Raw genomic sequence first — 26,618 nt, 5'->3', positions numbered from 1 at the left:
TTTGAGATGACTAGAAGTTTTCTTATAGTTACAATCATCATGTGAACTCTTGAATTGTGCTTTCATCATAACTGGTACTATTATCATTGTCCTCATCATCATTGTTGAGCAAATGTGAAGAATTTCATGACCGGGAAATTCCCATTCACAATGTTCACACTGTAATATAAATGATTCAGGCCACTCTCATCCCTTATAACTAAAATTCCTCCTTATTTTCTTGGTTTTCAGTGGCAGCCCTGTGATCTGGGTCAATGGATGGAGGGAATCACTCTGTGGTGTCTGAGTTTGTGTTTCTGGGACTCACCAATTCATGGGAGATCCAGCTTCTCCTCCTAATCTTTTCCTCTGTGCTCTTGGTGGCAAGCATGGCTGGAAACATGCTCATTGTGTTTTCTGTGACCACTGATCCTCACTTACATTCCCCCATGTACTTCCTGCTGGCTGGTCTTTCCTTCATTGACCTGGGGGCCTGTTACACTATTTCCCCCAAGATGATTTATGACCTTTTCAGAACACGCAAAGTCATCTCCTTTGGAGGTTGCATCACTCAGATCTTCGTCATCCATCTCATAGGTGGTGTGGAGATGGTGCTGCTCATCGCCATGGCCTTTGACAGATATGTGGCCATCTGTAAGCCTCTCCACTACCTGACCATCATGAGGCCACGGCTGTGCATTTTGATTCTGGCTTCTGCCTGGGCCATTGGTGTAATCCACTCCCTGTTCCAGTTGGCATTTATCATTGATCTACCCTTCTGTGGCCCTAATGTATTGGACAGCTTTTATTGTGACCTCCCCAAGCTCCTGCGACTGGCCTGCCGAGATACCTACAAGTTGCAGTTCATGGTCACTATCAACAGCGGGTTCCTCTGTGTTGTATCTTTTTTGATACTTATACTCTCTTACATCTACATCCTGCTTACTGTTTGGAAACATTCTTCAGGTGGTTCATCCAAGGCCCTCTCTACCCTGTCAGCTCACGTCACTGTGGTTTTCTTTTTCTTTGGTCCAACCATGTTTGTCTACACATGGCCACATCCCAATTCACAAATAGACAAATTCCTTGCTCTCTCTGATGCAGTTCTCATTCCTTTTCTGAATCCAGTCATCTATACACTCAGGAATAAAGATATGAAGACAGCAATGAAGAGAGTTTTCAGAACAGTAGTGGTTTTTAGAAAGATCTCATAAATAATATTTTAAGTTGTTTATGCTGATTACCATTGAACTTAACTTCCTCTGTCTCACATTCAATCTGTCTTAATGCATAAATAAAATTTGATTATAGTTCATTAATTTTTTTCTTCCTATGAAAGATGAGTTAGACAAATAAAATGTTAATTTGAAGTGGTGAGTCAGATGAGCTTGAGCAAATCTGTACTAATAATAGTCCTTTTTTCTAGTTGGTTCTTTAACTTTTTCTCTCAATATTATTAGTTCATTATTCTTTTATATTATCCATTTAGTTCCTCATAATCTGCTTTTAGAAATAATCAAGATGCTAATTACTCACTTGACATCTTTTATCCCAATTTTAGCCAACAATGGTATTCATATCTTAATAAAATTCTTCTGGAGTACTATGAGCTAGCTATCAGCTTTTTCTTTATGATTTGAGGGCATAATTATCTTGCTTATCAGGTATTTTTTTCTGTTCAGATTCTTCAACTAGAGCAATCTGACTTCAAACCTGCATCGGTTTGCGAGTTGACTATCATTTCAGAGGTGCATGATGTGCTTTTGTCTCCTCCCTATTTTCTAACTTTTTTTCTTAGATATATTCTTTCATTATTACTGAATATTTTTCAAATTTGTTTATGTAAATCATTTTTGGAAGAATTGGAGCATGCCGAATTCACGATACCCACTGACCTTGAGCCTGAATTCTGACTAAGATGGGCATAGATTGCCATATTTTTCTCTTGCTGAGTGATTGGTGGGTTTGAACTGCCACTGTGCCTTTGTTCATATCCATGTGTCTATACATGAATCCATGATTATTATTCCTTTTCTCAACTCTACCCTCCAGTGCATGAGACAGAACTGAAGAATGAACCATAGTATAAAAGCACTGCCCAAGACCCAGATTAATCAATGAGTATCACAACAGGGAATTGGGTTGGATTAAGGGATATGTGGGCCCAAAAGGCTGATAACACTGACAAACACCTATTTTGGTGCTTCATATGTTACATTTGTGTCTGGGTATATTTGACCTCCTGGTTCCAAAAAGGACATCTGTTTTTTTTTCCCCATAGCAACTATAGTTTTTGAGATACAGAACATATACTGTGCTTTTCCATAAAAAAATCATAATCTTTTAATGTAGTATTAGTATTGCTTGAGATAGAGAATTTTTTGTTTTGTTTTAAATGGTATATAATGACCTGTTTTTATTTATTTCTTTTTACAAATCATTTTATTGGGGGCTCGTACAATTCTTATCACTATCCATACATACATCCATAGTGTCAAGTGCATATGTACATTTGTTGCCATCATCATTCTCAAAACATTTGCCTTCTACCTCAGCCTTTAATATCAGCTGCTTGTTTTCCCCCCTCCCTCCCCAATCTCCCTACCTCATGAACACTTCATAATTCATAATTTATCATTTTGTTATATGTTACACTGTCCAACGTCTCCCTCTGCCCTCTTCTGTCCATCCCCCAGGGAGGAGGCCATACACAGATTCTTGCAATCAGTTCCCCCTTTCTACCCCACATTCCCTCCACCCTCCAGGCATCACCACTCTCACCACTGGTCCTGAAGGAGTCATCTGTCCTGGATTCCCTGTGTTTCCAGTTGCTATCTGTACCAATGTGCATCCTCTGGTCTAGCCAGATTTGTAAGGTAGAATTGTGATCATGATAGTGGCGGGGAGGGGAGGGCGGAGGGGGGTATTTAAGAACTAGAGGAAAGTTATATGTTTCATCATTGCTACCCTGCACCCTGACTGGTTCATCTCCTCCCCACAACCCTTCAGTAAGGGGGTGTCCTGTTGGCTACAGATGGGCTTTGAGACTCACCCATTACTGATGGGCTTTTAGTCTCCACTCTGCACTCACACATTCACAATGATAGGATTTTTTTGTTCCTTGATGCTTGATACCTGGTCCCTTCGACAGTGTGTGGCCACACAGGCTGGTGTGATTCTTCCATGTGGGCTTTGTTGCTTCTGAGCTACATGGCCACTTGTTTATCTTCAAGCCTCCAGTACCCCAGACACTATATCTGTTGAGAGCTGGGAACCATCAGCTTTCTTCACCACATTTTCTTATGAACACGCTTGTCTTCATTGATCATATCAGGAAGGTGGGCATCAACTGAAATGATTTTTAGTTCTTTGATGTCTTATAACTGGTCCCTTCTACACCTCGTGGTCAGATAGGCTGGTGTGCTTCTTCCATGTGGACTTTGATGCTTCTCAGCTAGATGGCTGCTTGTTTATCTTCAAGTCTTTACGACCCCAGATGCTATATCTTTTGATAGCAGGCACCATCAGTTTTCTTCACCACATTTGTTTTTGCATATTTCTTTCTTCAGCAATCATGTTGGGAAGGTGTGCATCCTGGAATGCCAATTTAATAGAACAACGTGTTCTTGCATTGAGTAAGTGCTTGAGTGGAGGCCCAATGTTCATCTGCTGCCTTAATACTAAACCTATACATATATGCACATTGATCTGTTTCCCGACACTCTTATATAAATATATTTACATATGTACATTCCAGTCTTTAGACCTCTGTAAATACCCTTTGCCACCGAGTTCTTTCTTCTATAGATAGAGCAATTTAAAAAAAAACCGAATAGCAGGCAATTCCAATTTATTATCTTAAAAGGGGGGCAGAAATAAGTTACTTACTATACTATAAATAAAGGGCCCTAATGGTGTAGTGGGTTATGTGTTTGACTGCTAATGACAAGGTCAGATATTCAAGGTCCACCAACTTCTTGGCAAGAGAAAGATATAATTTTTGGTCTCATAAAGATTTATAGCCTCAGAAACTCACAGAAATTTCACTCTGTCCAATAGGGTCACCATGAGTCTTAACAACTGCTAGTGAGTTTGGACAATAAAGAGAGATTAAAATGTTTAGCAACCCCCAATATATCCTTTGTTAAAAGCAAAATGAAATAAAATGCTCCACTCTTGTTATAAGATGGCATAAATCCTCCTTCTGTAGTACATAAATTCTTAGAAGTTAGAATTTTTCTTATAAAGAGGCTTGGAGTCAACCTCATCTTTGACACACATAACACGAATTATTCATTGACTCATATACTATCGGAGAAAGATGGGGAATTTCTACTCCTGTAAAGATTTAGTCTTGGAAACTCACAGGGACCGTTCTATCTTGTCATTAGGGTTGCTATGAGTCATAGTCGAATAGATGATAGTGAATGTGGTTTGGGATTCTTTATATAATAAAATGTATTCTAGAATGTTTACTAAATAATTTGAAGAAGAAAATTTAGATCTTTAAAATATTTATGGATTTTGGTATAAAATCTTACATTAAAAACACTCTAAGTTGTCTTCACATCTTCCATCTATGTGCCTTTTAAATTTCTCTTTTTATTTCTACTCTTCTCAAGCTGTGCTATGGATTTGCTGTGTCCACCTTGTAGGCTTGTAAATATTGCACAGCCTCCCAGACCAGAAAGAAAAACTTGCTGTCATCTAACTGATTCTAAGTCATAGTGACCCTCTAAGACAGCAAAGAATTGCCCCACTGCGTTTCCAAACTGATACATCTTTTAAGAGCTGCAAAATGGCTGGGAACTTCTAACCGCTGACCTTAGAATGGCCAGGTCAGTGCTTCGACACTGGCCCTCCTGGACCCATATACAGGTTCCCTTGGAAGCTTCTTAATACCTAATGCTTCCGTCAAATAGTTCTTACCATTTTTAGTCTTATTCTGTCACTTATGATCTGACTTTCTCTCATATTTAAAATTAGGATGGTGAGTTAAGAAATTAGTATAACTTAATAAATGAAAATATAGTAGAACATCATATCTAATAAATCCAAACTGATGTGGTCTATACAATACAATATTCAGAATCAGTGCTCGAAAATAACCCCAGGAACAAGAATAAAAACTAAGACAGAAAGAACAAAATTTCTTTGTTGGGCTGTGGTGAACCTCTTCTGCCTTTACATGCATCATCTCAGGATGATATACATATGTCGTATATACTAGTATGTAGGACTGCACATGTATCTTAGCTATATATGATGTTCTTTGCTGGAAGCACAGGGAAACCAGGGCGGATGATCCCTTCAGGACCATGGGTGTGAGTGGCAATACTGGGAGGGCAGAGGAAGAGTGAGTTGGAAAGAGGGAACCGATTACAAAGATCTACATGTGACCTCCTCCCTGGGGGATGGACAACAGAAAAGGAGGTGAAGGGAGACATCAGACAGGGCAAGATATGAGAAAATTATAATTTATAAATTATCAAGGGCTCATGATGGAGGGGGGAGTAGGGAGAGAGGGGAAAATAAAGAGGACCTGGGAAAATAAAGAGGACCTGATGCCAAGGGCTTAAGTGGAGAGCAAATGCTCTGAAAATGATGAGGGCAATGACTGTACAGATGTGCTTTCCACAATTGATGTATGTATGGATTGTGGTAAGGGTTGTATGAGTCCCTAATAAAATGTTTAAAAAATCTTTTTATTGTGAATGGCTAAAGGATTACAGAAAAATTGGTTTTCCATTCAAGAATTCACTCATCCTTTGTTTCATAACATTGTAACAATGTTATACATAACAATGTAACATCATATCGCCTCCTCTTTCCTTTTTTCTAACCTTGCTTGCTTCCATACTGATATAGTCATCTCCAAGGTCTTGTGGTATTGCGTTTGTATTTGATCGTTGCACATTGGTGTGATCTTAGGCATTCACCCTTGATTTCTGGTGGGTGCAAAGAGAATGTGTGTCATGCATAGTTCTCTGTTCCTGTAGTAGGGTTGAGGGCATACTTCAGTGGTGCTGGATGCTCCCTGTTGGTGATCAGATATTAATGACCCTCCCCCAGCACGTACATCAGCAGGAATTACAGGGACACTTGGGATGATCAACAACATTCCTGTCTCTCATTGGGTGGGAGAAGGCAGCAAACCTCACAGAACACACACACACACACACACACACACACACACACACACACACACACACAATCGGGAGAAAACAAGAATGCATTAGCAAGAAAAAAGAATACCAAAAGAAAATGAAAGAAAAATAAAAATAAAAGAAAGCTAATAAATAAGTAGGCAAAACTAGGGAGGTAGAAAATATTTTAAATAATAAACAGCAAGAATATGAAAAACCTTAATGAAAAGGAAAGAAAGGAAAAAAGAAGACAGGCAAGACATAAGAAAAAAAGCAAAGAGAAAAATATAACAAAATCAAAAAGCCAAACAAAACAAAACCGAAAAAGAAGTCCACTAGGGCAGGGATTTAATAATGACGGTTGGGTACCTGGTATATGGGCCAGTGCCCACTACCAGCCAAGAAAGTCATAAAGCTCATCATAAGGGAAGAGGGATTAGGAAGCCTGGTCTTAGATAGCTCTTATTTTAAAAATAAATTTAAAACCTTTGTGTGGTATGTATGTATATATATATCTTACTATATCTATATTTATGTTCTATAGGAACCCCTATTAAATGATTGATTAAATATATTTAATTAACACAAATAATTTATTGAAATGATTTGTTAAATATATTTAATATAAAATGATTAATAAATCATTTTATTTGGGGCTCTTACATCTCTTATTATGATCCGTTTAGAGAGAGTTCTTGTTGGTCTTGCTGTTGTCTAACGTTATGGGACTCAGGAACCAATGGTCTTTGTCAGAAGCTGGAAAAAAATCTGGAACCATGAAGAAAACTCCTCTCTGGGACGAAACATTAAATGAGCCTGTGGGCAGGCTGAGATGCTTGTTAGGTGAACACCTGGATCTACTTGTGAGTGGAAGTGGGAGAAATGCAGCAATAAAGAGTTTGGCCACTGACACCTGTGGACTTGGTTTACAGGAAAAAGAGAAGATGAGAGCAGGTTGACTGGTCTAAAGTTAATGACCTAGCACAACGGGGCTAGGCTTGTTGAATATTGGCGAGAGCCCATGGTCTAAAGGCAAGGCGACCAATGGACACCCTGAGGAGGCTGAGTGAGGCAGCCCACATTGAGTTGACCAGACCCCGAGCAGATGGAGATTTTTGAGCCTGTGAACTGGTGCATATTGTTGCTGACTTTACAGATGGCCTATCTGGATTTGACTTTATTTATGAATGCAGAGTTCACGAGGTTCCAACTGGAATGAAGATTTCTTCATGACGAAAAATATGATTATCTCCTCAGAGGAATGGGTTGATGTAAGTGGGTAGTATATAAAATGGATACCCAAAATTGGGTGGATAAAGGCATGAAGTAATTGACTTACAAACTTTTATAGATGGGGGAACATATTCACAGGATTATAGGATTAAGGTGTAGGTGTTACTTATTTTCAATTGTGAGGCTCAATAATTATGCAGAGGTGACAAGCTGGCAAGGGCTGGATTGAGTTAGTTAAAGTTTATTGTGCCAACCTGGCTGATAAACACATGTGGGGTTAATTGAAGGGTGGAGAGATAAATGACTCAGTGAGTCTCGCCTTTCTAGTTCTTGGGTCTCTTGTTTGTGATGGTCACACCAGGGTGCAGCTGCCTTCACCAGTTCCCTGATTCAGCTGGCAAGACTCACTTCCTGCAAGACATCCCTGAGGAGAAGCCACATGGACATATCATGATGCAGCCCTGGATGCTGGAGCAGCCATGTGGAAACCCCAGTCAGTGCTGAGATGCTTACAGGTTCACTGATTCAGCTTTGCTCCTGCAGTCTGAGTCACTGCATGTGTTTTGTGAGATGGAGGAGGACTTTGTGGATTGGTTGTGGACATATGGGCTAATGTTGGACTTGTGGGCTTGGGCAGCACTGGGTTGGATTGTTTTCTGGATGCGTATTTACCCTTTATATAAAACTTTCTCTTAGACATATGAGTTTCTGTGGATTTGTTTCTCTAATGTACCCAGATTAACACATGCAGACTCAAATGTTTGCTGAGGTTAGGGAATTTTTTTCCCCAGAAAGAAATATTTCAGTCCCACATTATAGCTGGAGGCAGGGCAGATGGTTATTCTTGCCCATACAGGGTAGCCGGTGATAGGCTTTACTGATGCGTGAAGCATGTGTGCCTCCAAAAATGATGGTAGTTCACTAGGACTACAATCTGTAGGGCAGAGTCCCACCCTCAAGAACAGCAGAATCTACATGAGTCAAGAATTGGATGGTTAAGGACTGGGGCTGACACACTTCTGGTCACCGAGAGGATGCGAGGAACAAGACATGTTCCCACCTTCTTTGTTGTCAGGTAACATGTACATTTGTGATCTGTTATTTTGACTTAATAGTGCTTGAAAAAGCTCTATATAGCCACACTGCATCATCAAAGTCATCGATTTAATCATCTTTCTCCTCTCTGGAGATTTGGTTCAGCTTTCTCTTCTATTCTATACTCAATCCATTTCTTTATCCTTTACTCTGAAGTGCCAGGTTCCAGAATTATAATCTGTATCTGTTTCCTCCTGTCTTATGTGTATTTGTTATAGAAGATATGAGCAGTGTTTCTATCTAGTCACATTCTTGCTGAAATTACCTGGTCTAATATTTAATTGTTTACTCTGGTGACTGTAGGCAATACATTGCTGTGTGTTTTTTTAATTTGTTGGAGTTCTTCAAAGACCTGGACATAGAAAACCCAAAAGGAAGGACATGCTCAGTATGTACAAAGCAGAAAGAACTGAAGAAATATATTTAAATAGTCTGTGGTTAAAAACATTGAATGATGCAGGAAGTATCATTCAAAGATGGAAGAAATATACAGTTATGATGTGAAAAAGAAATCGTCGACATTCAAACATTTCAAGATAAAGTATGTGGACAAGAACCAATACTATTTAAGGGAGAAGTATGAGCTACAGGGAAGCCATTAGTTAAAATCAAGGCTGTAGGAATTGATGGAATACCAACTGAAATATTTTAATATGCTGATGAAGCACTGGAATCACTCACTAATCTATACCTAGAAATTTAGAAGAGAACTACCTGTCCAGCCGACTAGAATATACACATATTTGTACCAATTCCAAAGAAAGATTACTCCAAAAATAATATTACTCCAAAAACAATTACTCCGAAGGATGCAGAAATTATTGAACAACATCAGTTATATCACCACATGCAAGCAATAGTTTGCTGAAGATCAATCAAAAAATGATTGGAGTCATAAATCCAGAGGACACTGCTAGAAATTTAAGCCAGATTCAGAAGAGTACATGGAACAAGAGATATCATTGCTGATGTTAGATGGATCTTTGCTGAGATCAGAGATTTCCAGAAAAATGTTTACTTGTGTTTTATTGATTACGTGAAGGAATTCTCCTATGTGAATCATAACCAACTATGGAAAACATTGAAAAAAAAAGGGAATTCCAGAACACTTCATTGGGCTCATGCAGAACTTGTAATAGATCAAGAAGCAGTTGTGCTAGCAAAACATGGGAATGCTGCATGGTTTATAGATATCAGGAAAAGTTCAGCGTTGTCTAATTTCATCATTCTTGTTCAAACTCTATGCTAAGCAAATAATTCAAGAAGCTGGACTACATGAAGAAGAACACAGCCATCAGGATTGGAGGAACACTTATTAACAACTTGCGATATGCTGATGACACAATCTTGCTTGCTGAAAGTGAGGAGGACTTGAAGCACTTGCTAATGAAAATAACGTATTGAGGACATCAGTATGGATTGAAACTCAGTGTAAATAAGCCTCAAACCCTTACAATCAGTGCTCATGGAAGGAGCATTCAAGAAATGAGACAAATGTATTGCATTGGATAAATCTGTTGATCTTTTAAAAGTATTTAAATGCAAGGATGCAATTTTAAAGACAAAGTTCACTTTCCCCAGCCAGGATTTTAAAATCACCTCATAAATGATTGAAGTCTCCAAGACAAATGACTTGTTAACAGCAAATACCCTTTCCTCAACCTCATAGATGACTACAAGCTTGGAGTTTTTCCTTATGGAATGCACAAAAATCAAATTATCCATGGAAATGCAACATCAGCAGCTAAAACATTGCAGGGGCTTACTGTGGAACAGACTATGAATTACTGCAATGTAATTTCAGATTGAAGTTGAAGAAATTTAAAAGAAGCTCACAGAATCAAATTATGACTTTAAAAAGAAACCAATTGAATTCTTAGAACATCTCAGGAACAGGTTTGCGGAGCACGAATTACAGTAGGCCTGATGAGCTCTGGGAGGACATCAAGAACATCATGATGAAGAAAGCAAAGGGTCATTAAAATGACAGGAAGGAAAGAAAAGATCAAAGTGGATATCAGAAGAGTCTCTGAAACTTGCTTTTAATAATAGAGCAGTGAAGGGAAATGATAGAAATACAGTTGTCCAAGAGCTGAATAGTAAATTTCCAAGGGCAACTTGAGAAGATAAAGTATATTAAAAAGAAATGTTCAAAGACCTAGAGTTAGAATATTAAAAAGAAAGAATATGGACAGTGTATCTTAAACTGAACAAAAAATATCAAGACTTCAGTTGAAATATTGAAAAATGTATTTGTAAAATATTGAATTATGCAGAAACCATCAAAATAAGATGGAAAAAGTATTCAAAACCACGGAACCAAAAGGAGCTAGTCGACATTGTACCATTTCAGGAAGTAACATGAGCAAGAACCAATGGTGCTGAAGGAAGAAGGTCAAGCTGCACTGAAAGTATTAGCCAAAAACAATGCTCCAGGAACTGATGGAATACTATTTCAACAAACTGATAAAGCACTGAAAGCACTTGTCTATGCCAACAAATTTGGAAAATAGCTAGTTGGCCAATTGACTAGAAGAGAATTTTCTATCTATTCCAAAGGAAAGTAACCCAACAGAATGCTCAAAGTATATTATTGCTATCACATGCAATGGGTGTCAGTATAGGAACAATTGTGAGGATGGCACAAAACCAGGCCATGTTTTGGTCTGTTGTGCATAAGGTTACCATGGGTCAGAAGTGATTCAATGGCACATAACAACAACAATATATTCATGTGAAAGCTGGACAAAGAATCAGGAAGATCATGGAAGAATTGATTTGAACTATGGTATTATTGAAGATTATGGACTGCCAGAAGACCAAAGTATTTTGTCTTATGAGAAAGTACAGCCAGAATATTCCCGAGAAGCCAGAATGGCAAGACTTTGTCTCATGTATGTTGGATATCTTATCGGAAGAGACTAGTCCCTGGAAAAGGACATCATGTTTGGCAAATTAGAAGAGCATTGAAAAAGAGGAACACCTTCGATGAGATTAGACAGTGGCTGCAACCATGGGCCCCAATATGGCGGTAACTGTGAGGAAGGGGGAGGGCTGTGTTCTCTTGCCCACAAATTACGGTGAGTCAGAACTGACGTGAAGGCATCGCACAATGACGCACATACTCAATATCTTGTGGTATACTCCTCTATCTATTACTGTCTTTTCATTGAATTTTGGTTTATATTTTCATCACATGATTCCATCTGCAAAATTTCCAACCCTTTGCTTGAAATCCTGCATGTTAATTGTTTTCGTCATTCAGGGCTTGTTATAATGACAATTCCAAATTCTCAGGATATTCATGAGAAAATACATGTTGGACTAGTTGATCGCTGTTTTAACAAAGAGACTCACTGGAGATTTCAGCAATTACTGAAAGCCAGACAAACAAAGAAAAAGAAGAGTGCCCTTCATATGTAAATAAAGCAATGAAATATGGCAATATTTACACGAGAACATGTAACAGTTTTACTTTATTTGGTCTTTGTGGCTCCTAATGAGGATTATCCAATATGTACATATTTCAGAAAGTAGGAATTTGTTGTGAATAATTATTAGACTTTACTGTTGGTTTTTGAAATTCATGTTGTCATAGAGTTATTTTGGACTCATTGGAAAAGTCAGGTGTGTTGAATAAAATGACTCAATATTGTTTTTGAAGCAAGACTTTTCAGACTTAGGACTTCAATACCATATAATCCAGAGACATTTCTGATGATGGTGATCAACCTCCAAATTTTCAGTTAACAAATAACTTCATTAATTCTAGGTAGTTATTTTAATAGTAAGTGAATAACAATTATAATAATACTTATGATAGTCAGTGATGAGATGAACAAAATACATTCTTCTACACAATCCTCGGATGATCTTTGCCTTCAGAGGATGTTTTCACATTATTTCCTTTAAGTTTTGTATTTTTAAAAATATTTATTACCCCTTAATTATCTTCATTTGAAAATTGCCTTATATTTATTTGTTTGTTCATTTTGCCCCTGCTGGTTTAACTATATTTAAATTATTATACTTAGAAGAAGCTGTACATATACAACTATTAATGCAGTCACCATTATTTATGTCTTAAAAGAAGTACAGCCAGTGTGCTCCATAGAGGCAAGGATGGGGAGACTTCATGCATCCATTGGACATATTGTCAGAAGAGACCTGTACCTGGAGAAGGACATCATTCTCGGTAAAGTAGAAGGGCAGTAAAAAGAGGATTGCCTTCAAGAGATGAATTGACACAATGACTGCACAATGGGTTTAATCATAAGAACAATTGTGAGGATGGCACAAGACCAGGCAGTGTTTTGTTCTGTTGTTCATACGGTCGTTATGAGTCAGAACAATGTGATGGTATCTAACAATAACAACTATTATTGAAAATGTGTTTTAGTTTAATTGTCTCTAAACAATAGTGCATTCACTATTTTGAGAAAATTATACTTTGAACTTTATCTTAAATTCCATAATGTTTTTATACTTCCTAATAACTATTAATTAATACCGTTTCTGTGAGTTATCTTATGGCCTTCAATTTGGTGCTCTTTGATAATTCTTTTGGCTGATTTCCTTGGACTATCTGAGTAGTTCTGTAAATTATTTTCTTTTACCAGATCTTTTTTTGTAATGGTATAAACACTTGCTATGGCATTAAAAGGGGTGGAGAGATGAAGTGGGTCTTTCTGTCTCTTAATTAAGCTGCAGTTTCACCAGTAGGAAAAGGACTGGGGCATGCATCTTTCCAGATCCATTTCTGCCACTGCCTTTGTTTTCCTCCTGTCTCTCTTCTTCCAGTCTGATTTCACAGAGACATTTGTATCCTCTCCTTTGTCCTAAATCTTTTATAGCTATATATACTTGATACTTTTACAGGAGAACTTTGAGCACATAAAGGAACATTGTTGACAAACAGTGTCTAGAATTTTAATTCTACAACTATTTTATGCAGGAACCTTCCCATTTAAAAATGAAAACTTATACACTCCATTAAATATTCTTTTGGGCATGTACTAAATAAAAAAGTAAATCTTATTCATGTGAATATCATGCACCTATTTTCTCCCTCCTCAAGGTCCTATGAGAATTCCCTTGACTTGATGATCTCAGTTTGAGAATCCCTGAACTCTAATTAGTGCATCACAGGGTCACAACCTTCTGCTATAACTAATTATTTCTGTAGTTATGTCTTTAATTATGTTATATACCTTCTTATCCTAGGAAGTATGACAGTGGGATGTGGATCATGCTTATGTGCAGGAGAAAATTTAACTTGCAAAATTTCTTTACATTTTTGATCATGATAGTTTCTGAGGTGTTTGATGGATAAGGCAGGTAGTGGAGGTAGAGAGAGGTGGTGGAGCGAGATGGAGCAGTTGGAGGACGCTAGTCTATCAAAGGAAGAGCCCCTTTCTCCGGTTCTTTGCTCTCCAGAGAGGCAAGATGTAATGAAAGGAGCAGAAATTACCTACAGAGGAAGACTTGAGATAATTGCATGAGAAAGCCAAATGAAAGCAAGTGAATTTGATTTTTACTGGGGATCCGGATTTGAGAATCAAGATGTGGGAGAAAGACAGTCACCGTAACTGTACAACTTTTGTCCCCGCTTATAAGATCTTTTGTCTCTCTTCTCTTGGTTTTATTTGCTGTTTTGCCTGCTTGGAATCTGGTCAACAAACATCAGTCAGCTCTCTGGTCTCTGAAAATCCCTGCCTCTTTTATGGCATTCCATTATGCTCATTACATCAAACAAATATGCTTCTATAATTCTAAATACTGATTTACCGTATATTTTTGCGTGGCATTACTAAAAGCATTTCTGTTGGTTTCTCCCCCAAGTTAATAATACCCATCTTCAAACAGATTTTCAGTTGATTATTCATCACCTAACTGTTTATAGATTTCTTTACCTCACACTTTTTCTACATGTAGCATATGACCTTTCTCTCCTACTTGTTTTAGTTTGGCAAGAAAATATCTGGACCTAATTATTGAATAGTTTCAAATCTTACTGTCTCCACTTTGTCACCATTCGTTACTTCTATGCAGCCTCATTTTTTACTTCTACTATTTGATTGATTGCATTCTCTCACTATTAGTGCCAGTGTGTCTGAGGACCGTTTCTTACTCTTTTCCTTTTTAATCACTATTTATTTTATGAAGGTGATTGCCATCCATTATTTTTCAGCATTTCTTTCCTATTTTTCTTTCCTTTAAATTAATAGAAACCGAATTTAAAAATTACAGATAAAATATAAAGTTTATCAAAGGTAATTTAATCGTGTTTATAATAAACCAACAAGCAAACTCATTGTCATTGAGTTGCTTTCTACTGATAGGGTTTCCAAGACTGGAAATCATCATAAAATCAGATGATAACACCATTCTTCCATGCAGCTGCAACACAATTAGTACCAAGACATGTATTTGTTCTTTTGCCATCCATCACTTCTCTGTTACCTCTCTTTGATGCCTGTGTTATATTTTAAACAAATCTTTCTTTCTCATGACTTCGCATTTTAGATGACTCCCACATTTTCACCTCCAGCCTGATTTTCTAGCTTGTTATTTGTCATGATTTCTATATTAGTAAATGGCTTAATGACTTTGATAAATCTTTACTAATATCAAAAGTTTGCCATATTCTGGTTCTTTTGTCACTGTCACCATTGGCCCTATCCCAAATCTGTAGCAAAAATAAATGGCTTACAAACCTTGACTCTGTCAGCAACAGTGGTGAAATCTTAGTTAAATCAATTATGTCTGTGTAGAGAATGGAATGTTCTGCTGTTAAATGGAATTCTCATATAAAGTTTTAATGAGAATAATTTTTTCGCATCATGAGAAAATAACTATAGCTACATGATCGAGTAAAAGGAGCACTGGATTTGGAATTAGAAAACCTGAGTTTTACTTTTTAATCTAACTCTAGATTCATGTTTTGAGGTAAGTTGCTAGTTTCTTGAATTTGAGATTCCTCATCTATAAATGAAAATAATTCTAGTATTGGACATATCCTTCCTGAAGTTTAATTATTAAAATCAATGATGTGAAAGTATTTTGTAAATATGTGCCAGATTTTAAAATTCCATCATTAAATATTTCAGAAATACTCATAATCTGGTAAACAAATCTTATTTTATGCATTAACAAAGAGCATGAATGATGTCTGTCAGTTATATTATAGAGTGGAGGATAGAAATTGTGTAGAAGTTCCCTGTTGTGCTGGTCTTTGAACTAGTTTCTCTTTGTGTCTCTTCCTTTTAAATGCCTTTCTTTGTTTGCTTGTTGGGCCTTTTCAGAGAGTTTTTGATGTTATAACAAAGGTGAATATAAACTCAGAGGTTTTCCTATTAACCAGCTGCAAAGTCATAGCAAGGAAATCAGGCATCTTTAGTTGGATGTGGTTGGGAAACATGTTAATGGTATTTTAAATGTGGAAACTTGATGCATGTTCATGGAAAAAGGGTAGTAGAACTGAAAAATAGGAATTGTGGAAAATGATGGACTGGAAGAAATAGCTTTACCTCAGAGGAGTGTTAACAATAAAGAAATCTTTGCTGTTTATCTCATTTTTTATTACACAAAACAGAAGAAATAGTCTTTATCAGTCTTCAACTATAACACGAGGGGCTTCAAAATATTCATGGAAAATGGAATTAATAAGATAAGGAAAATTACTACAAACTTTTATGAATCTCTCATATAATTAAGGAGATAAAAGCTATTTAAAAATATACCACTGAAAATGATAATTAATAGCAAGGGACTTGTCTAAATAAGGTCCATAGTATTTTGTCCTCGCAGAAAACCTTCTCACCACTGGGCTTATTAAATGGATGCTTGCTAATTTGTCAGAGCTCACACCGAATACTATCTCCTCTGTTAAGTTTCCTTTGAATTTCCCAGCAAATAATGTGTCTCTGCAAACAAAAACCATCGGGAGCCTATCCTATGCTGCCTATATTGTGGTTTCTTTATAGCATGGGAAATGATTTCATTATAACTCAAATTTCTTTCCTTGCTCATAGAAGTGAAAATGGTATGGATAGAAGTTACTGGGAGAACATTTTATGAAGGAAATGAGATTTTTATCAACATTTAATAAATTGTTAGGATGGGGAATGTTCTATGTTACACTGCCCAGCATATCACTAACAGCCACGTGTGGCTACTGAACACTTAAACTGTGACTAGTATAACTGATGATTTTTAACATCAATTTACTACCCCATGTGGCTGGATCTCACAGATTTAGACCACCAAACCCAAACCTACTGTCATCAAGTTGATTGTAACTCATGGTGACTTTATTAGAGTAGAAGACCACCTTTGGTTTCTGAGACTGTCAATCTTACGGACCCCAACAGGCTCATCTCCCTAGAGAGTGGGCGGTTGTCTGGCAACCGAAAGCGAAATCCACAGCACCAACAGGTCAAGGTTTTGGTTTCTTTATTTTTACTTTGTTATTCTTCTGGTATGTAGTATATGAATCCCCATTTGGACTAGAAAATCTAGATTATCTTTCTGTAGCTACGTGTGTGCCTCTCAATGAACTACTGTCTTCTCATTTGTAAACAAGCAAAATAGACTAGATAACCTCTTGGGAGTTTTCGAGTAATCGTTATATGGAAGGTTTCCCTCATCATGTAATATTGAGAGCGTGCATGTATGCATGCATACATAGCACAGTTATTTAAAGATCTATTTAGGATCCGTTGTTAAGATATTGTTGTTTCCTTATTCCATTCCTTTATGTTCCAGGTCTGAGCCTTCTGTACACTCATGCGTTATTATTTTTTTAAGCACTTTACTGAGTTCGATCCAACTTCCCTCTTAAGTCAACTCATCGCACATCAGTTGCATGCTTTAGTGGAGCAGAAGCAGATGTGTTTGCCCTACAGACAGCAGATTACATTTTTCAGGGGATAACTGTGTTATCTATAAGGATGGGTAAAAACCACTGATACATTTGCAATAGGGTTAGGGTCAGGGAGCTAAAGAGGTTTGAAACACAGTAAGATGCTAAGGGGTTTGAAACACGTAGATAAACTGATCGATCCAAAGGGCACATGGAACTAGAAGGAGTTAGTTATATGCTAATTATGAGGTTAGTGAGCATATCTTTGTTCTCAGCAAATTTTAAGAGTTTGAGGCTGCAGCCAGCATTCACATACTTTAGGAATTTTGAATAATCTGAGCAGATGAATGCAATTGATTTCCTGTACCTTCTTGCCTTCCTGTGACTTTCACCCTTTGGTCATGTCTTACTTGTTAACTACGCTGCTAGTTACTTTCATGTAAGACTCTGGGTGCCCATGCAGATACCTTGTTATCTCCTCCCCTTGTCAACCTTTGTCTTGGTCCTGTCATATTTTAAAATAACTTCTGTTATACTCTACAAACTCACCCCTGCTCTGTGGGACCTGGATAAATTGCAAAAATATTTGTGGGAAATGGTGTGAGAATAACTTTGAGACATCGATGCCTGAGATGAAATGAAGCTACTATGAGAGATAACCAAAATGGATGAACATGAATTTACAAGCAATTCAAGAACAGAACCTGTAAACTCTGGGGAAGGAGGTCATCTCTTACTCTTTTGCTATTTCAGGGTACCATATTTCCTGCACTCCCAGTTAAATGTGCATCTAACATGCTTTCTTTCACTTCTATTTGTTCCATTCTCTTTCTTAGGAACAGAAGAGATCCCAGGAGATCACGGTGATAGGAATATTGTATACAAATGTAACATAATTGTGTTAGATGATTATAAGTAAAATATTTTCTAGTGATCATGTGGCCTGAAAAAAATGGTAGGGATATAAATTTTGCATAGAGTGAACATCCTTGAATAAGTACTCATTATATTTCTTCGGCATTAATGCATTCTTATTTTTGTCTCCTCTTAATTGTCTTTTATCTAATTACTTTAGAACACTCTAGCACACAAATCAATGGATGGAACGAATCATTCTGTGGTGTCAGAGATTGTATTCCTGGGACTGTCCGATTCCCAGGAGATCCAACTTGTCCTTTTTGTATTTTTCTCCATGTGTTATGTGGCAAGTATAATGGGAAACTTCCTCATTATCCTTACTGTGACTTCTGATTCTCACTTACGCTCCCCCATGTACTTTTTGTTGGCTAATCTCTCCTTCATTGACTTGGGTGTTTCTTCTGTCACTTCCCCCAAGATGATTTATGACCTTGTCAGAAAATACAAAGTCATCTCCTTTGAAGGCTGCATTACTCAGATCTTCTTCATTCATGTCATTGGTGGTACAGAGATGGTGCTACTCATAGTCATGGCCTTTGACAGATATGTGGCCATTTGTAAACCTCTCCACTACTTAACAATTATGAACCAAAAAATGTGTGTTTTACTCTTGGTTGCTTCCTGGGTAATTGGGTTGATTCACTCTGTGGTTCAACTAGTTTTTGTTATCAATTTGCCATTTTGTGGTCCTAATGTCCTGGACAGCTTCTACTGTGACCTTCCTCGATTTATCAAACTGGCTTGTGTAGACACCTATAGACTAGAGTTCATGGTCACAGCCAACAGTGGCTTTATATCTGTGGGCTCATTTTTCATATTGATCATCTCCTACATTTCTATCCTAATCACGGTTCGGAAACACTCCTCGAGTGGCTCATCCAAAGCTCTGTCCACTTTATCATCTCACGTCATGGTGGTGGTTTTATTCTTTGGCCCTTGCATCTTTGATTATACCTGGCCTCACCCCACATCACACCTAGATAAATTTCTGGCCATTTTTGATGCAGTTCTCACCCCTCTTTTGAATCCAGTCATCTACACATTCAGAAACAAAGAGATGAAGCTTGCTATGAGGAGAGTCTGCAGTCAACTTATTGTTTACAGAAGATTTTCCTAAATCATGAAAGTATTATGGAGTTTACCTTCTGCTTTGGAGTAAGAGTAAATTTATATATTTTAATAGCAAGATTTCCCAACTATATTGTTAATATTCAGTTGTCTCAGATTAAAATCACAAGATTATTTTAAAATCTTTACTCAAGAAGTGTCCTGCCTTCTTACTCATGACTGAAAGATGTGCTGGCGTAAAAGTGTCTTCCAGAAAAAAAAATTCATGTCTCTCAGAAAACATTACCACAGTTCAGACTTCAAAATTGAGTTTCAAAATTGAGTCTTTGGGATAGAGTGTGTTATTTGAAGAAATATAGATTGACACTAAAAAAAATTGACAACAGATAGAAATGTGTACTCAAGAAGCCAGTTTTAGCAGACTCAATTACATGTGAACATACTGCACTTATTGACTTGGATGAAACTGAAGCCAAAATAAAAGGAAATTAATAAAGGTAATAGCTTTGTAAAAGTTGCCAATGTATTAATTCCTCACACATGCAAAAATCTGTCAAGTGATCCAGACTTCTACATAGTTCTAACTCATTTTTCCACCACAGATAAGTCTCTGGAAAGCCCAACGATCCATATAATATTAATGAGCTAGAACAAGAGGAGTTAGCTACCTCAGAACAAGAGGAGTTAGCTAGAATATTTAAATATTTAATGATATTAGGTTTTATTAGTTTGATGTGTATATGTCCATTCGAGAGTATGCCTGCCACCATAACTACAAAAATAGAATCCTTAGCCCAAGTCTCTTTGTTGTCTGTATAGTGCTGGTTGCTCAGAAAAAAATGATCTTTGACTCTAATATCATAAGTCTAATACCATATTAAGACTTCCTAGCCCTTTCAGTCCCCAAATTCTTAAAGGAAAATTATCTATTTACATATTTAATGTAAGTTCTTCTATTTCATCCTGCTGATATCAGTATATTACTATTTCATTTGTATTGTTTCTGCCACTATTAGTGAATTCTTAGTTTGGGAGTTGTTTTATACATGATTATATTCTATTCTGTACGAATGAGGGATTTCAAATAAAAGTAAATGTAGCAACTTAGACTTGATAATTCATAAACATTTCAAAAAGGGGAAATAAAAAATTATTCTCAGGTAGAAATGTGGTGTCAAGGATTCTGAAACGTGTAATATCTTTTCACCAATTTATCTTATACTGTCTCACAGGCAACCTTATTTCTATCATAATTTACCTGACTTAAAAATTATTTGCCAGTTCTTTGCTTTCTTTTTTTAACATGACTTATTATTTTTTATATAAATCATTTTATTGGGACTCATACAACTCCCATCACAATCCACACATACATCAATTGAGTAAAGCACCCCATACATTTGTTGCCCTCATCATTCTCAAAATTCGCCCTCCACTTGGGTTCCTGGAATCAGCTCACTTTCCTTTTTCCCTCCCCCTCCCTCGCTGCTCACTCTCCCTCACGAACCCCTAATAATTTATAAATTATTATTTTCTTATCTTACACTACCTGAAGTCTCCCTTTACCCACCTTCCTGTTGCCCATCCCTCAGAGAGGAGGTTACACGTAGATCCCTGAGATCAGTTACCCCTTTCTATACCCCCCTCCCTCCCCGTCGCCACTCTCACTGTTGGTCCTGAGGGGATCATCTGTCCTAAATTCCCTGTGTTTCAAGATCCAAACTGTACCACTGTGCATCCTCTTGTCCAACCAGGTTGGCAAGGCAGAATTGGGATCACGATAATTGGGGGAGAGGAAGCGTTTAACAACTAGAGGAAAGTTGTGAGTTTCATTGTTGCTACATTGAACCCTGAGTGATTCATCTCCTCCCCACTACCCCTCTGCAAGGGGTGTCCAGTTGTTTACAGATGGGCATTGGGTCCCCATCACACATTCCCCTCATTCATGATATGATTCCCCCTCCCTTTGTTGCTTGAAATCTGGTCCCCTCGGCCCTTCATGATCCCACATGTTGGTGTGCTGTTTCCATGTGGGCTTTGTTGCTTCTGGGCTAGATGGCTGCTTATTTACTTTCAAGCCTTTAAGTCCCCAGATGCTATATCTTTCAATAGCCAGGCACCATTAGCCTTCTTCACCACACTTACTAATGCACACATTCATCTTCAGCGTTTATGTGGGGAAGGTGATCACACAATGATTGTTTTTGTTCTTTGGTGTCTGCTACCTGATCCCTCTAACACCTCGTGTTCACTTAGACTTGTGTTCTTTTTCTCTGTGGGCTTTGTTGCTTATGAGCTAGATGGCTGCTTGTTTGCCTTCAAGCCTTTAAGACCACAGACACTATATCTTTTTGATAGCCGGGAGCCCAGCATAAAGAAGGGGAAGTGGGGCAGGTGGAGAGAGAAGCAGGGTGGGGAGAAACCGAATGGATTGTATGGGGGGAACAGGACACTAACCCACCTGGGGGAGAGTATTGGTTGTGTCCCCACAGAATTGGAACATGAATACGGACCCCACCATGACATGTCAAACCAGGAGGACAACGTAAAGTGCGGAGGAATACACAAAGAGACTGGACCATACGCCAGCCCCAACCAGAATTAGCTCGACCCCCACAATCAAAGTGATTACCACAGAAAATGAAAATAGATCGTCTGGTGTGAGAAAGGACCTACTATACCACACTGAGAAGGAATCTGAAGCAAAGGAAGGAGGAAGAATGGAGTGGAGCACACCTGGGCCCACCAAGCTCAGAGGACGATAGCCTGGAAGGGCCCATTGTACAGAGAGGACCATATAGCCGGCCCCACGGCAAGATGCAACATTCTGCACTGACCCATGGTCCTACACGGGACAGCACCTGAGACACAGTGGGGATGTGCGACTGAGCTGACCCCACCACACTGAGGCAAAACACTGGGGGCGTGCAATGGAGTGGCGGGGGAAGCAGAGCAAGGAGGTCCCGCGGGAGTATAAAGGATGGACTTTTGGGCCTGGATGTGGCACCCATCAGACTCGTCCGGAAAACATTCTGAAAGGTCAACAAACAGACCTCGAACTACTAACAGGTCTCTCTCTCTCTCTCTCTCTCTCTCTCTCTCTCTCTCTCTCTTTTTTTTTTGCTGTCTTTTTGTTTTGTTTTTTTTTCTTCTTTTTTTCCCTCTTCTTTTAAATTTTGTATGATAGTGGCATTTTTGTTTGTCAGTATGTCAGTGTTGCTGCTGTCGATGCCATGTCCTTATGTGCCACTTTGGTGCTGTCAAAACCATCTGCATTTTTATGCACATATTACTAAATCTACAGGTCCACCTAGATAAAATAGGCTGTACAAACAATGTGAGAAGGAAATAATGGGACCAACGGTCCTGGAGGGACATAGGAGTGTGGGAGGTAGGGGAAGGGAGGAGGTGTTGGCCAACCCAGGGACAAGGGAAAAATGAGTGGTTCAAAACCAGTGGAGGGAGGAGGTAGAAGGACTGGTAGGGAGTGACCAAGGGCAAGATAACTGAGAGGAATTACTGAAACCGGAATGAAGGCTGAACATGTTAGTGGGACAGGAGGAAAGCGTTATGAAATAGAGGAAAGGAGTAGGAGGCAAAGGGCACACATAGAAGCCTAAGTACACATATGTACATCTGTCAATATATTTATGATTCTGGGGGAAATAGGCCTATGTGCATATATGTATAGGTTCAGTAGTAGGGTAGCAGGTGGACATTGGGCTTCCTCCAGCACACTCCCTCAATAAAATAGCACCTTGTTCTTTGCTTTCTGTTGCCTTTATACCATTATTCAATTTTTTAAAATAAGGCCTTTGTTGCATAGTTGGAAAACTGGGATAGATATGTATATATGTGTGTGATATGTAATATAATATATAACATAATATATTACAGATAACACAATGCACAATAGAATATATAATTTATCCCATGTGTGTATACTGTCTGTGTGTGTATCTCTAAAAATGCTGTCAAGTTGATTCTGATTCACTGTTATTCTAATAGACAGAGTAAAATGGTGGGTTCAAAGTCTTGTGGATCCACTGGTGGTGGAAGCATCTCAGCACTGGAGCGGGTCTCTAGGTGGGTCCCTCAGCTCTCTGAGTGTGGCTCTTCAACAGGAAGGGGAAGCAGAGAGAGGCTCTCCCAGGACTCAGCAAGTCTTCACATGGCCTGCAAAAGGAAGACAAGGCAGAGAGAGAGGAAGTTCTCTGATTCTTCATGAGAAGGTCACACCCATAAGGAGGCATCATTAAGCTGTGACCTGACTGACAGGGTAAACTCCCCCCCCACCTAATTTATCCAGTTGAAATTAAATTATATAACTACCACATTATATTTATTCAATCTGTATACTGAGAAAATAATCAGAGAAGCTGGATTATATGAAGAAAAATGTGGTATCAGGATTGGAGGAAGGCTTATTAACAACTGGTGATATGCAGATGACACAACTCTGTTGCTGAAAGTGAAGAGAACTTGAAGTGCTTGCTGATGAATCTCAAAGTTATCAGCCATCAGTATGGATTACAACTCAATATAAAGATGACTAATATCTTCACATCTGGACGAATAGATAACATCCTGATAAATGCAGGGGGAAATGAAGTCAAGGATTTCATCTTGCGTGGATTCAAAATCAGTGTTCATGGAAGCAGTCAAGAAATCAAAGATGAGGTTTTTGGGTGAATCTGCTGTCAAAGACCTTTTTTTTGAGTGTTGAAAAGCAAGGATGTTACATTGAGGACTAAGGTGTGACTGCCACAACCCGTGCTATTTTCAAATGCCTCATATGTGTTGAAAGTTGGACATTGAATAAGGAAGACCCGATAAGAATCGACGTATTTGAACTGTGATGCTGGCAAAGAATACTGAAAGGAACATGGACTGTCGAGAGGACAAACAAATCTGTCTTGGAAGACGTATGGCCAGAGTGTTTCTTAGAGGCAAGGATGACAAAACTTCATCTTACATATTTTGGATATGTTAGGAAACACCAGTCCCTGGAGAAGGATGTCATGTTTGGAAAGTGGAAGGGCAGTGAACAAGAAGAAGGTCTCCAAGGAGATACATTGACACAGTGGCTTCAACACTGAGCTCGAGTAGAGCAACAATTTGTGAGGCTGACACATAACGGGGCAGTGTTTTGGCCTGTTGGGCATAGGATCACTGTGAGTCAGAACTGACTCGATGGCACCTAACAAGTAGTGAAGGCAGCCTTCTACCTTGAAAACCACAGTCAACTTTACACTTTGAGCTTCAGATCTCTCACTCCCTCCTCTTTCTTTTGCCCTTTTCTCTCTTCTCCCTCTTTACTCTCTTTTTGCTTATCTGCATACAAAGCTTTTATTCTTTTCTTTTGTCCATCGATAATTTATGTTCTGTCGGAAGGAGAGCGGAGACTGTAAATACTAACAAATTTAAATTAGCTAGTAAAGGCATGTCACAGGGAAGGGAGACGTTTTCTTTCTAAGCACGCATTTTATATCCAATGAGAAAAACCTAATTGGCGTTGCTTTCTGTCCATCTGGACCATATGTTCACTTCTGTGGTTAGGAGTCAGGATGATTTTATTGTTTATAAATAGTTATATTGCTTGAGAAATAAACATTTCCCCCCAAAAAGGTGATAGGCAAGCATAGATTCCTCAATAAGCAAGGTAAGCAAATGTGGAGGATATCAGCAAAATGGGGAGCCAGTTGTACAAAGTAAAGACTGACAGTTGCCAAGCAGACAGGACACAAAAGGTCAACAGAATTCCACATTGGAAAGGAATTGCACTAAGTGAAACTGATCCCAACTCCAGAGCATGAGAATGAGCTCATTTACCAGCAAAAGGGCAGCTGGAAGGTTGTTAAGGTATGAGGTACCTACTACTTCAACAATTTCTTTGATATTTGTTTCCCATGATTTTCTCCTGTGTAATGGAAACTTCTTATCTTAGTGAGTTTCTTGGAAGACCCTAATAAACAAGAGGGGGGTTGGGGTTGGCCAATGAGCCTAATCCTTACCACAATCAACCAATATACAGCTGGATCCAACACAAATGATTACTGAGCAAGGACAGATTATATAAGTAGATAATAGGTCTCTGATCCATTTTAAGAGAACCACTTTGGACATGTACATATGTTCCTCCAACAACTTTAGCCAGGAGATAAAAACACATCTTGGTAAACAACTAATGGGAACTTCAGTCCCAGATGATGCACCAATGTAAGGGAACACAAATATTTCAACCATTGCTATGTATTCAATCTTACTACTTAGCATTTATGTCCTAAGTTTTAAAAACTTTTAAAATTTGTGATTTGATTGAGAATTGATTTTCTAGTCAACAATTATTTACATTTTGTTTTATGATATTGATTGCAATCCCCAAAAAGAGCAGTTTCCCCACTTCCTCCTGATGTTTACTGTTTCATTCATCCTTTTATACTGTTGTCTCTTAATTTCTGAGATTTGTTTCTGGGGAGACGCTTCCCTTTTGATCTGTATGTTTGATTGTTCTGAAGAGTGTAAGCCTTCCCATATTATAGTTCTCCTTAAAGACTTGTCTATTTCTTGGTTGAACCATGGGTGTGAATTTAGCTTTAGGACTTAAGATGTTAAAGACCATAGTTTTGGGGGTTCCATGAGTCTGAATCATCTAATACGCTTTCTGTCTTTTAATTATTTTGAATTTTGTTCCACAATTTCCCGCCCCCCTCCCCACTCTATCCAGAACCTCTTATTAGAAACTCTTTTAGAGTGATTAACAATGGTAGCCAGGTACAATCTAGTTCTTCTGGTTCACTGTGACAAAGGAGATCTCACTTCATCTTGGGCCAGTTTCTTAAGATGTGGGATGGCCATTCTGTTGCTGCTTTGAAAATCATGCAAACGGACATGATCACTGAAGACAAAGTGGGTGCATAAGCAAATGTGGTGAAAACTGATGGTGCTTGGCTATCAAAAGATATAGTGTCTGGGGTCTTAAAGGCTTGAATATAAACAAGTAGCCATCTAGCTGAGAAGGAACAAAGTCCACATGGAAGAAGCACACCAGCCTTTGTGATTATGAGGTGTTGATAGATCAGATATCAGGCATCAAAGACCAAGAACAAGAAATCATATCATTGTGACTGAGTGGGAGTGTGGAGTGAAGACCCAAAGCCCATCTATAGGCAATTGGATATCCCTTTACTGAGGGTCACTGGGAGGAGATGAGCCAGTCAGGGTAAAGTATAGCACCAATGAAACATACAACTTTCCTTTCGTTCTTTAATGCTTCTTCCCCCTCCACTATCATGATCCCAATTCTACCTTACAGA

General features: G+C 38.3%; 2 protein-coding genes across 2 annotated transcripts; both read left to right on the top strand.

Annotated features, from left to right (window-relative positions):
- Nucleotides 1-254: 254 nt before the first annotated feature.
- LOC142425620 (olfactory receptor 4F3/4F16/4F29-like) lies at nucleotides 255-1,193 on the top strand. The gene has a single exon (XM_075530928.1). It carries the CDS (start codon nucleotides 255-257, stop codon nucleotides 1,191-1,193), a length of 939 nt encoding a protein of 312 aa, XP_075387043.1.
- A 17,216-nt stretch (nucleotides 1,194-18,409) lies between these two features.
- Nucleotides 18,410-19,351, top strand: LOC142425515 (olfactory receptor 4F3/4F16/4F29-like). The gene has a single exon (XM_075530770.1). The coding sequence runs from the start codon at nucleotides 18,413-18,415 to the stop codon at nucleotides 19,349-19,351; it is 939 nt and encodes a 312-aa protein (XP_075386885.1). The 5' UTR covers nucleotides 18,410-18,412.
- The last annotated feature ends 7,267 nt before the right edge of the window (nucleotides 19,352-26,618 follow it).

The sequence above is a fragment of the Tenrec ecaudatus genome, chromosome 14 (assembly GCF_050624435.1).
Source record: "Tenrec ecaudatus isolate mTenEca1 chromosome 14, mTenEca1.hap1, whole genome shotgun sequence".
Taxonomy (NCBI): Eukaryota; Metazoa; Chordata; class Mammalia; order Afrosoricida; family Tenrecidae; genus Tenrec; species Tenrec ecaudatus.
The sequence above is the reverse complement of the archived record's forward strand: the minus strand, read 5'-3'. Positions and strand labels throughout refer to the sequence as shown.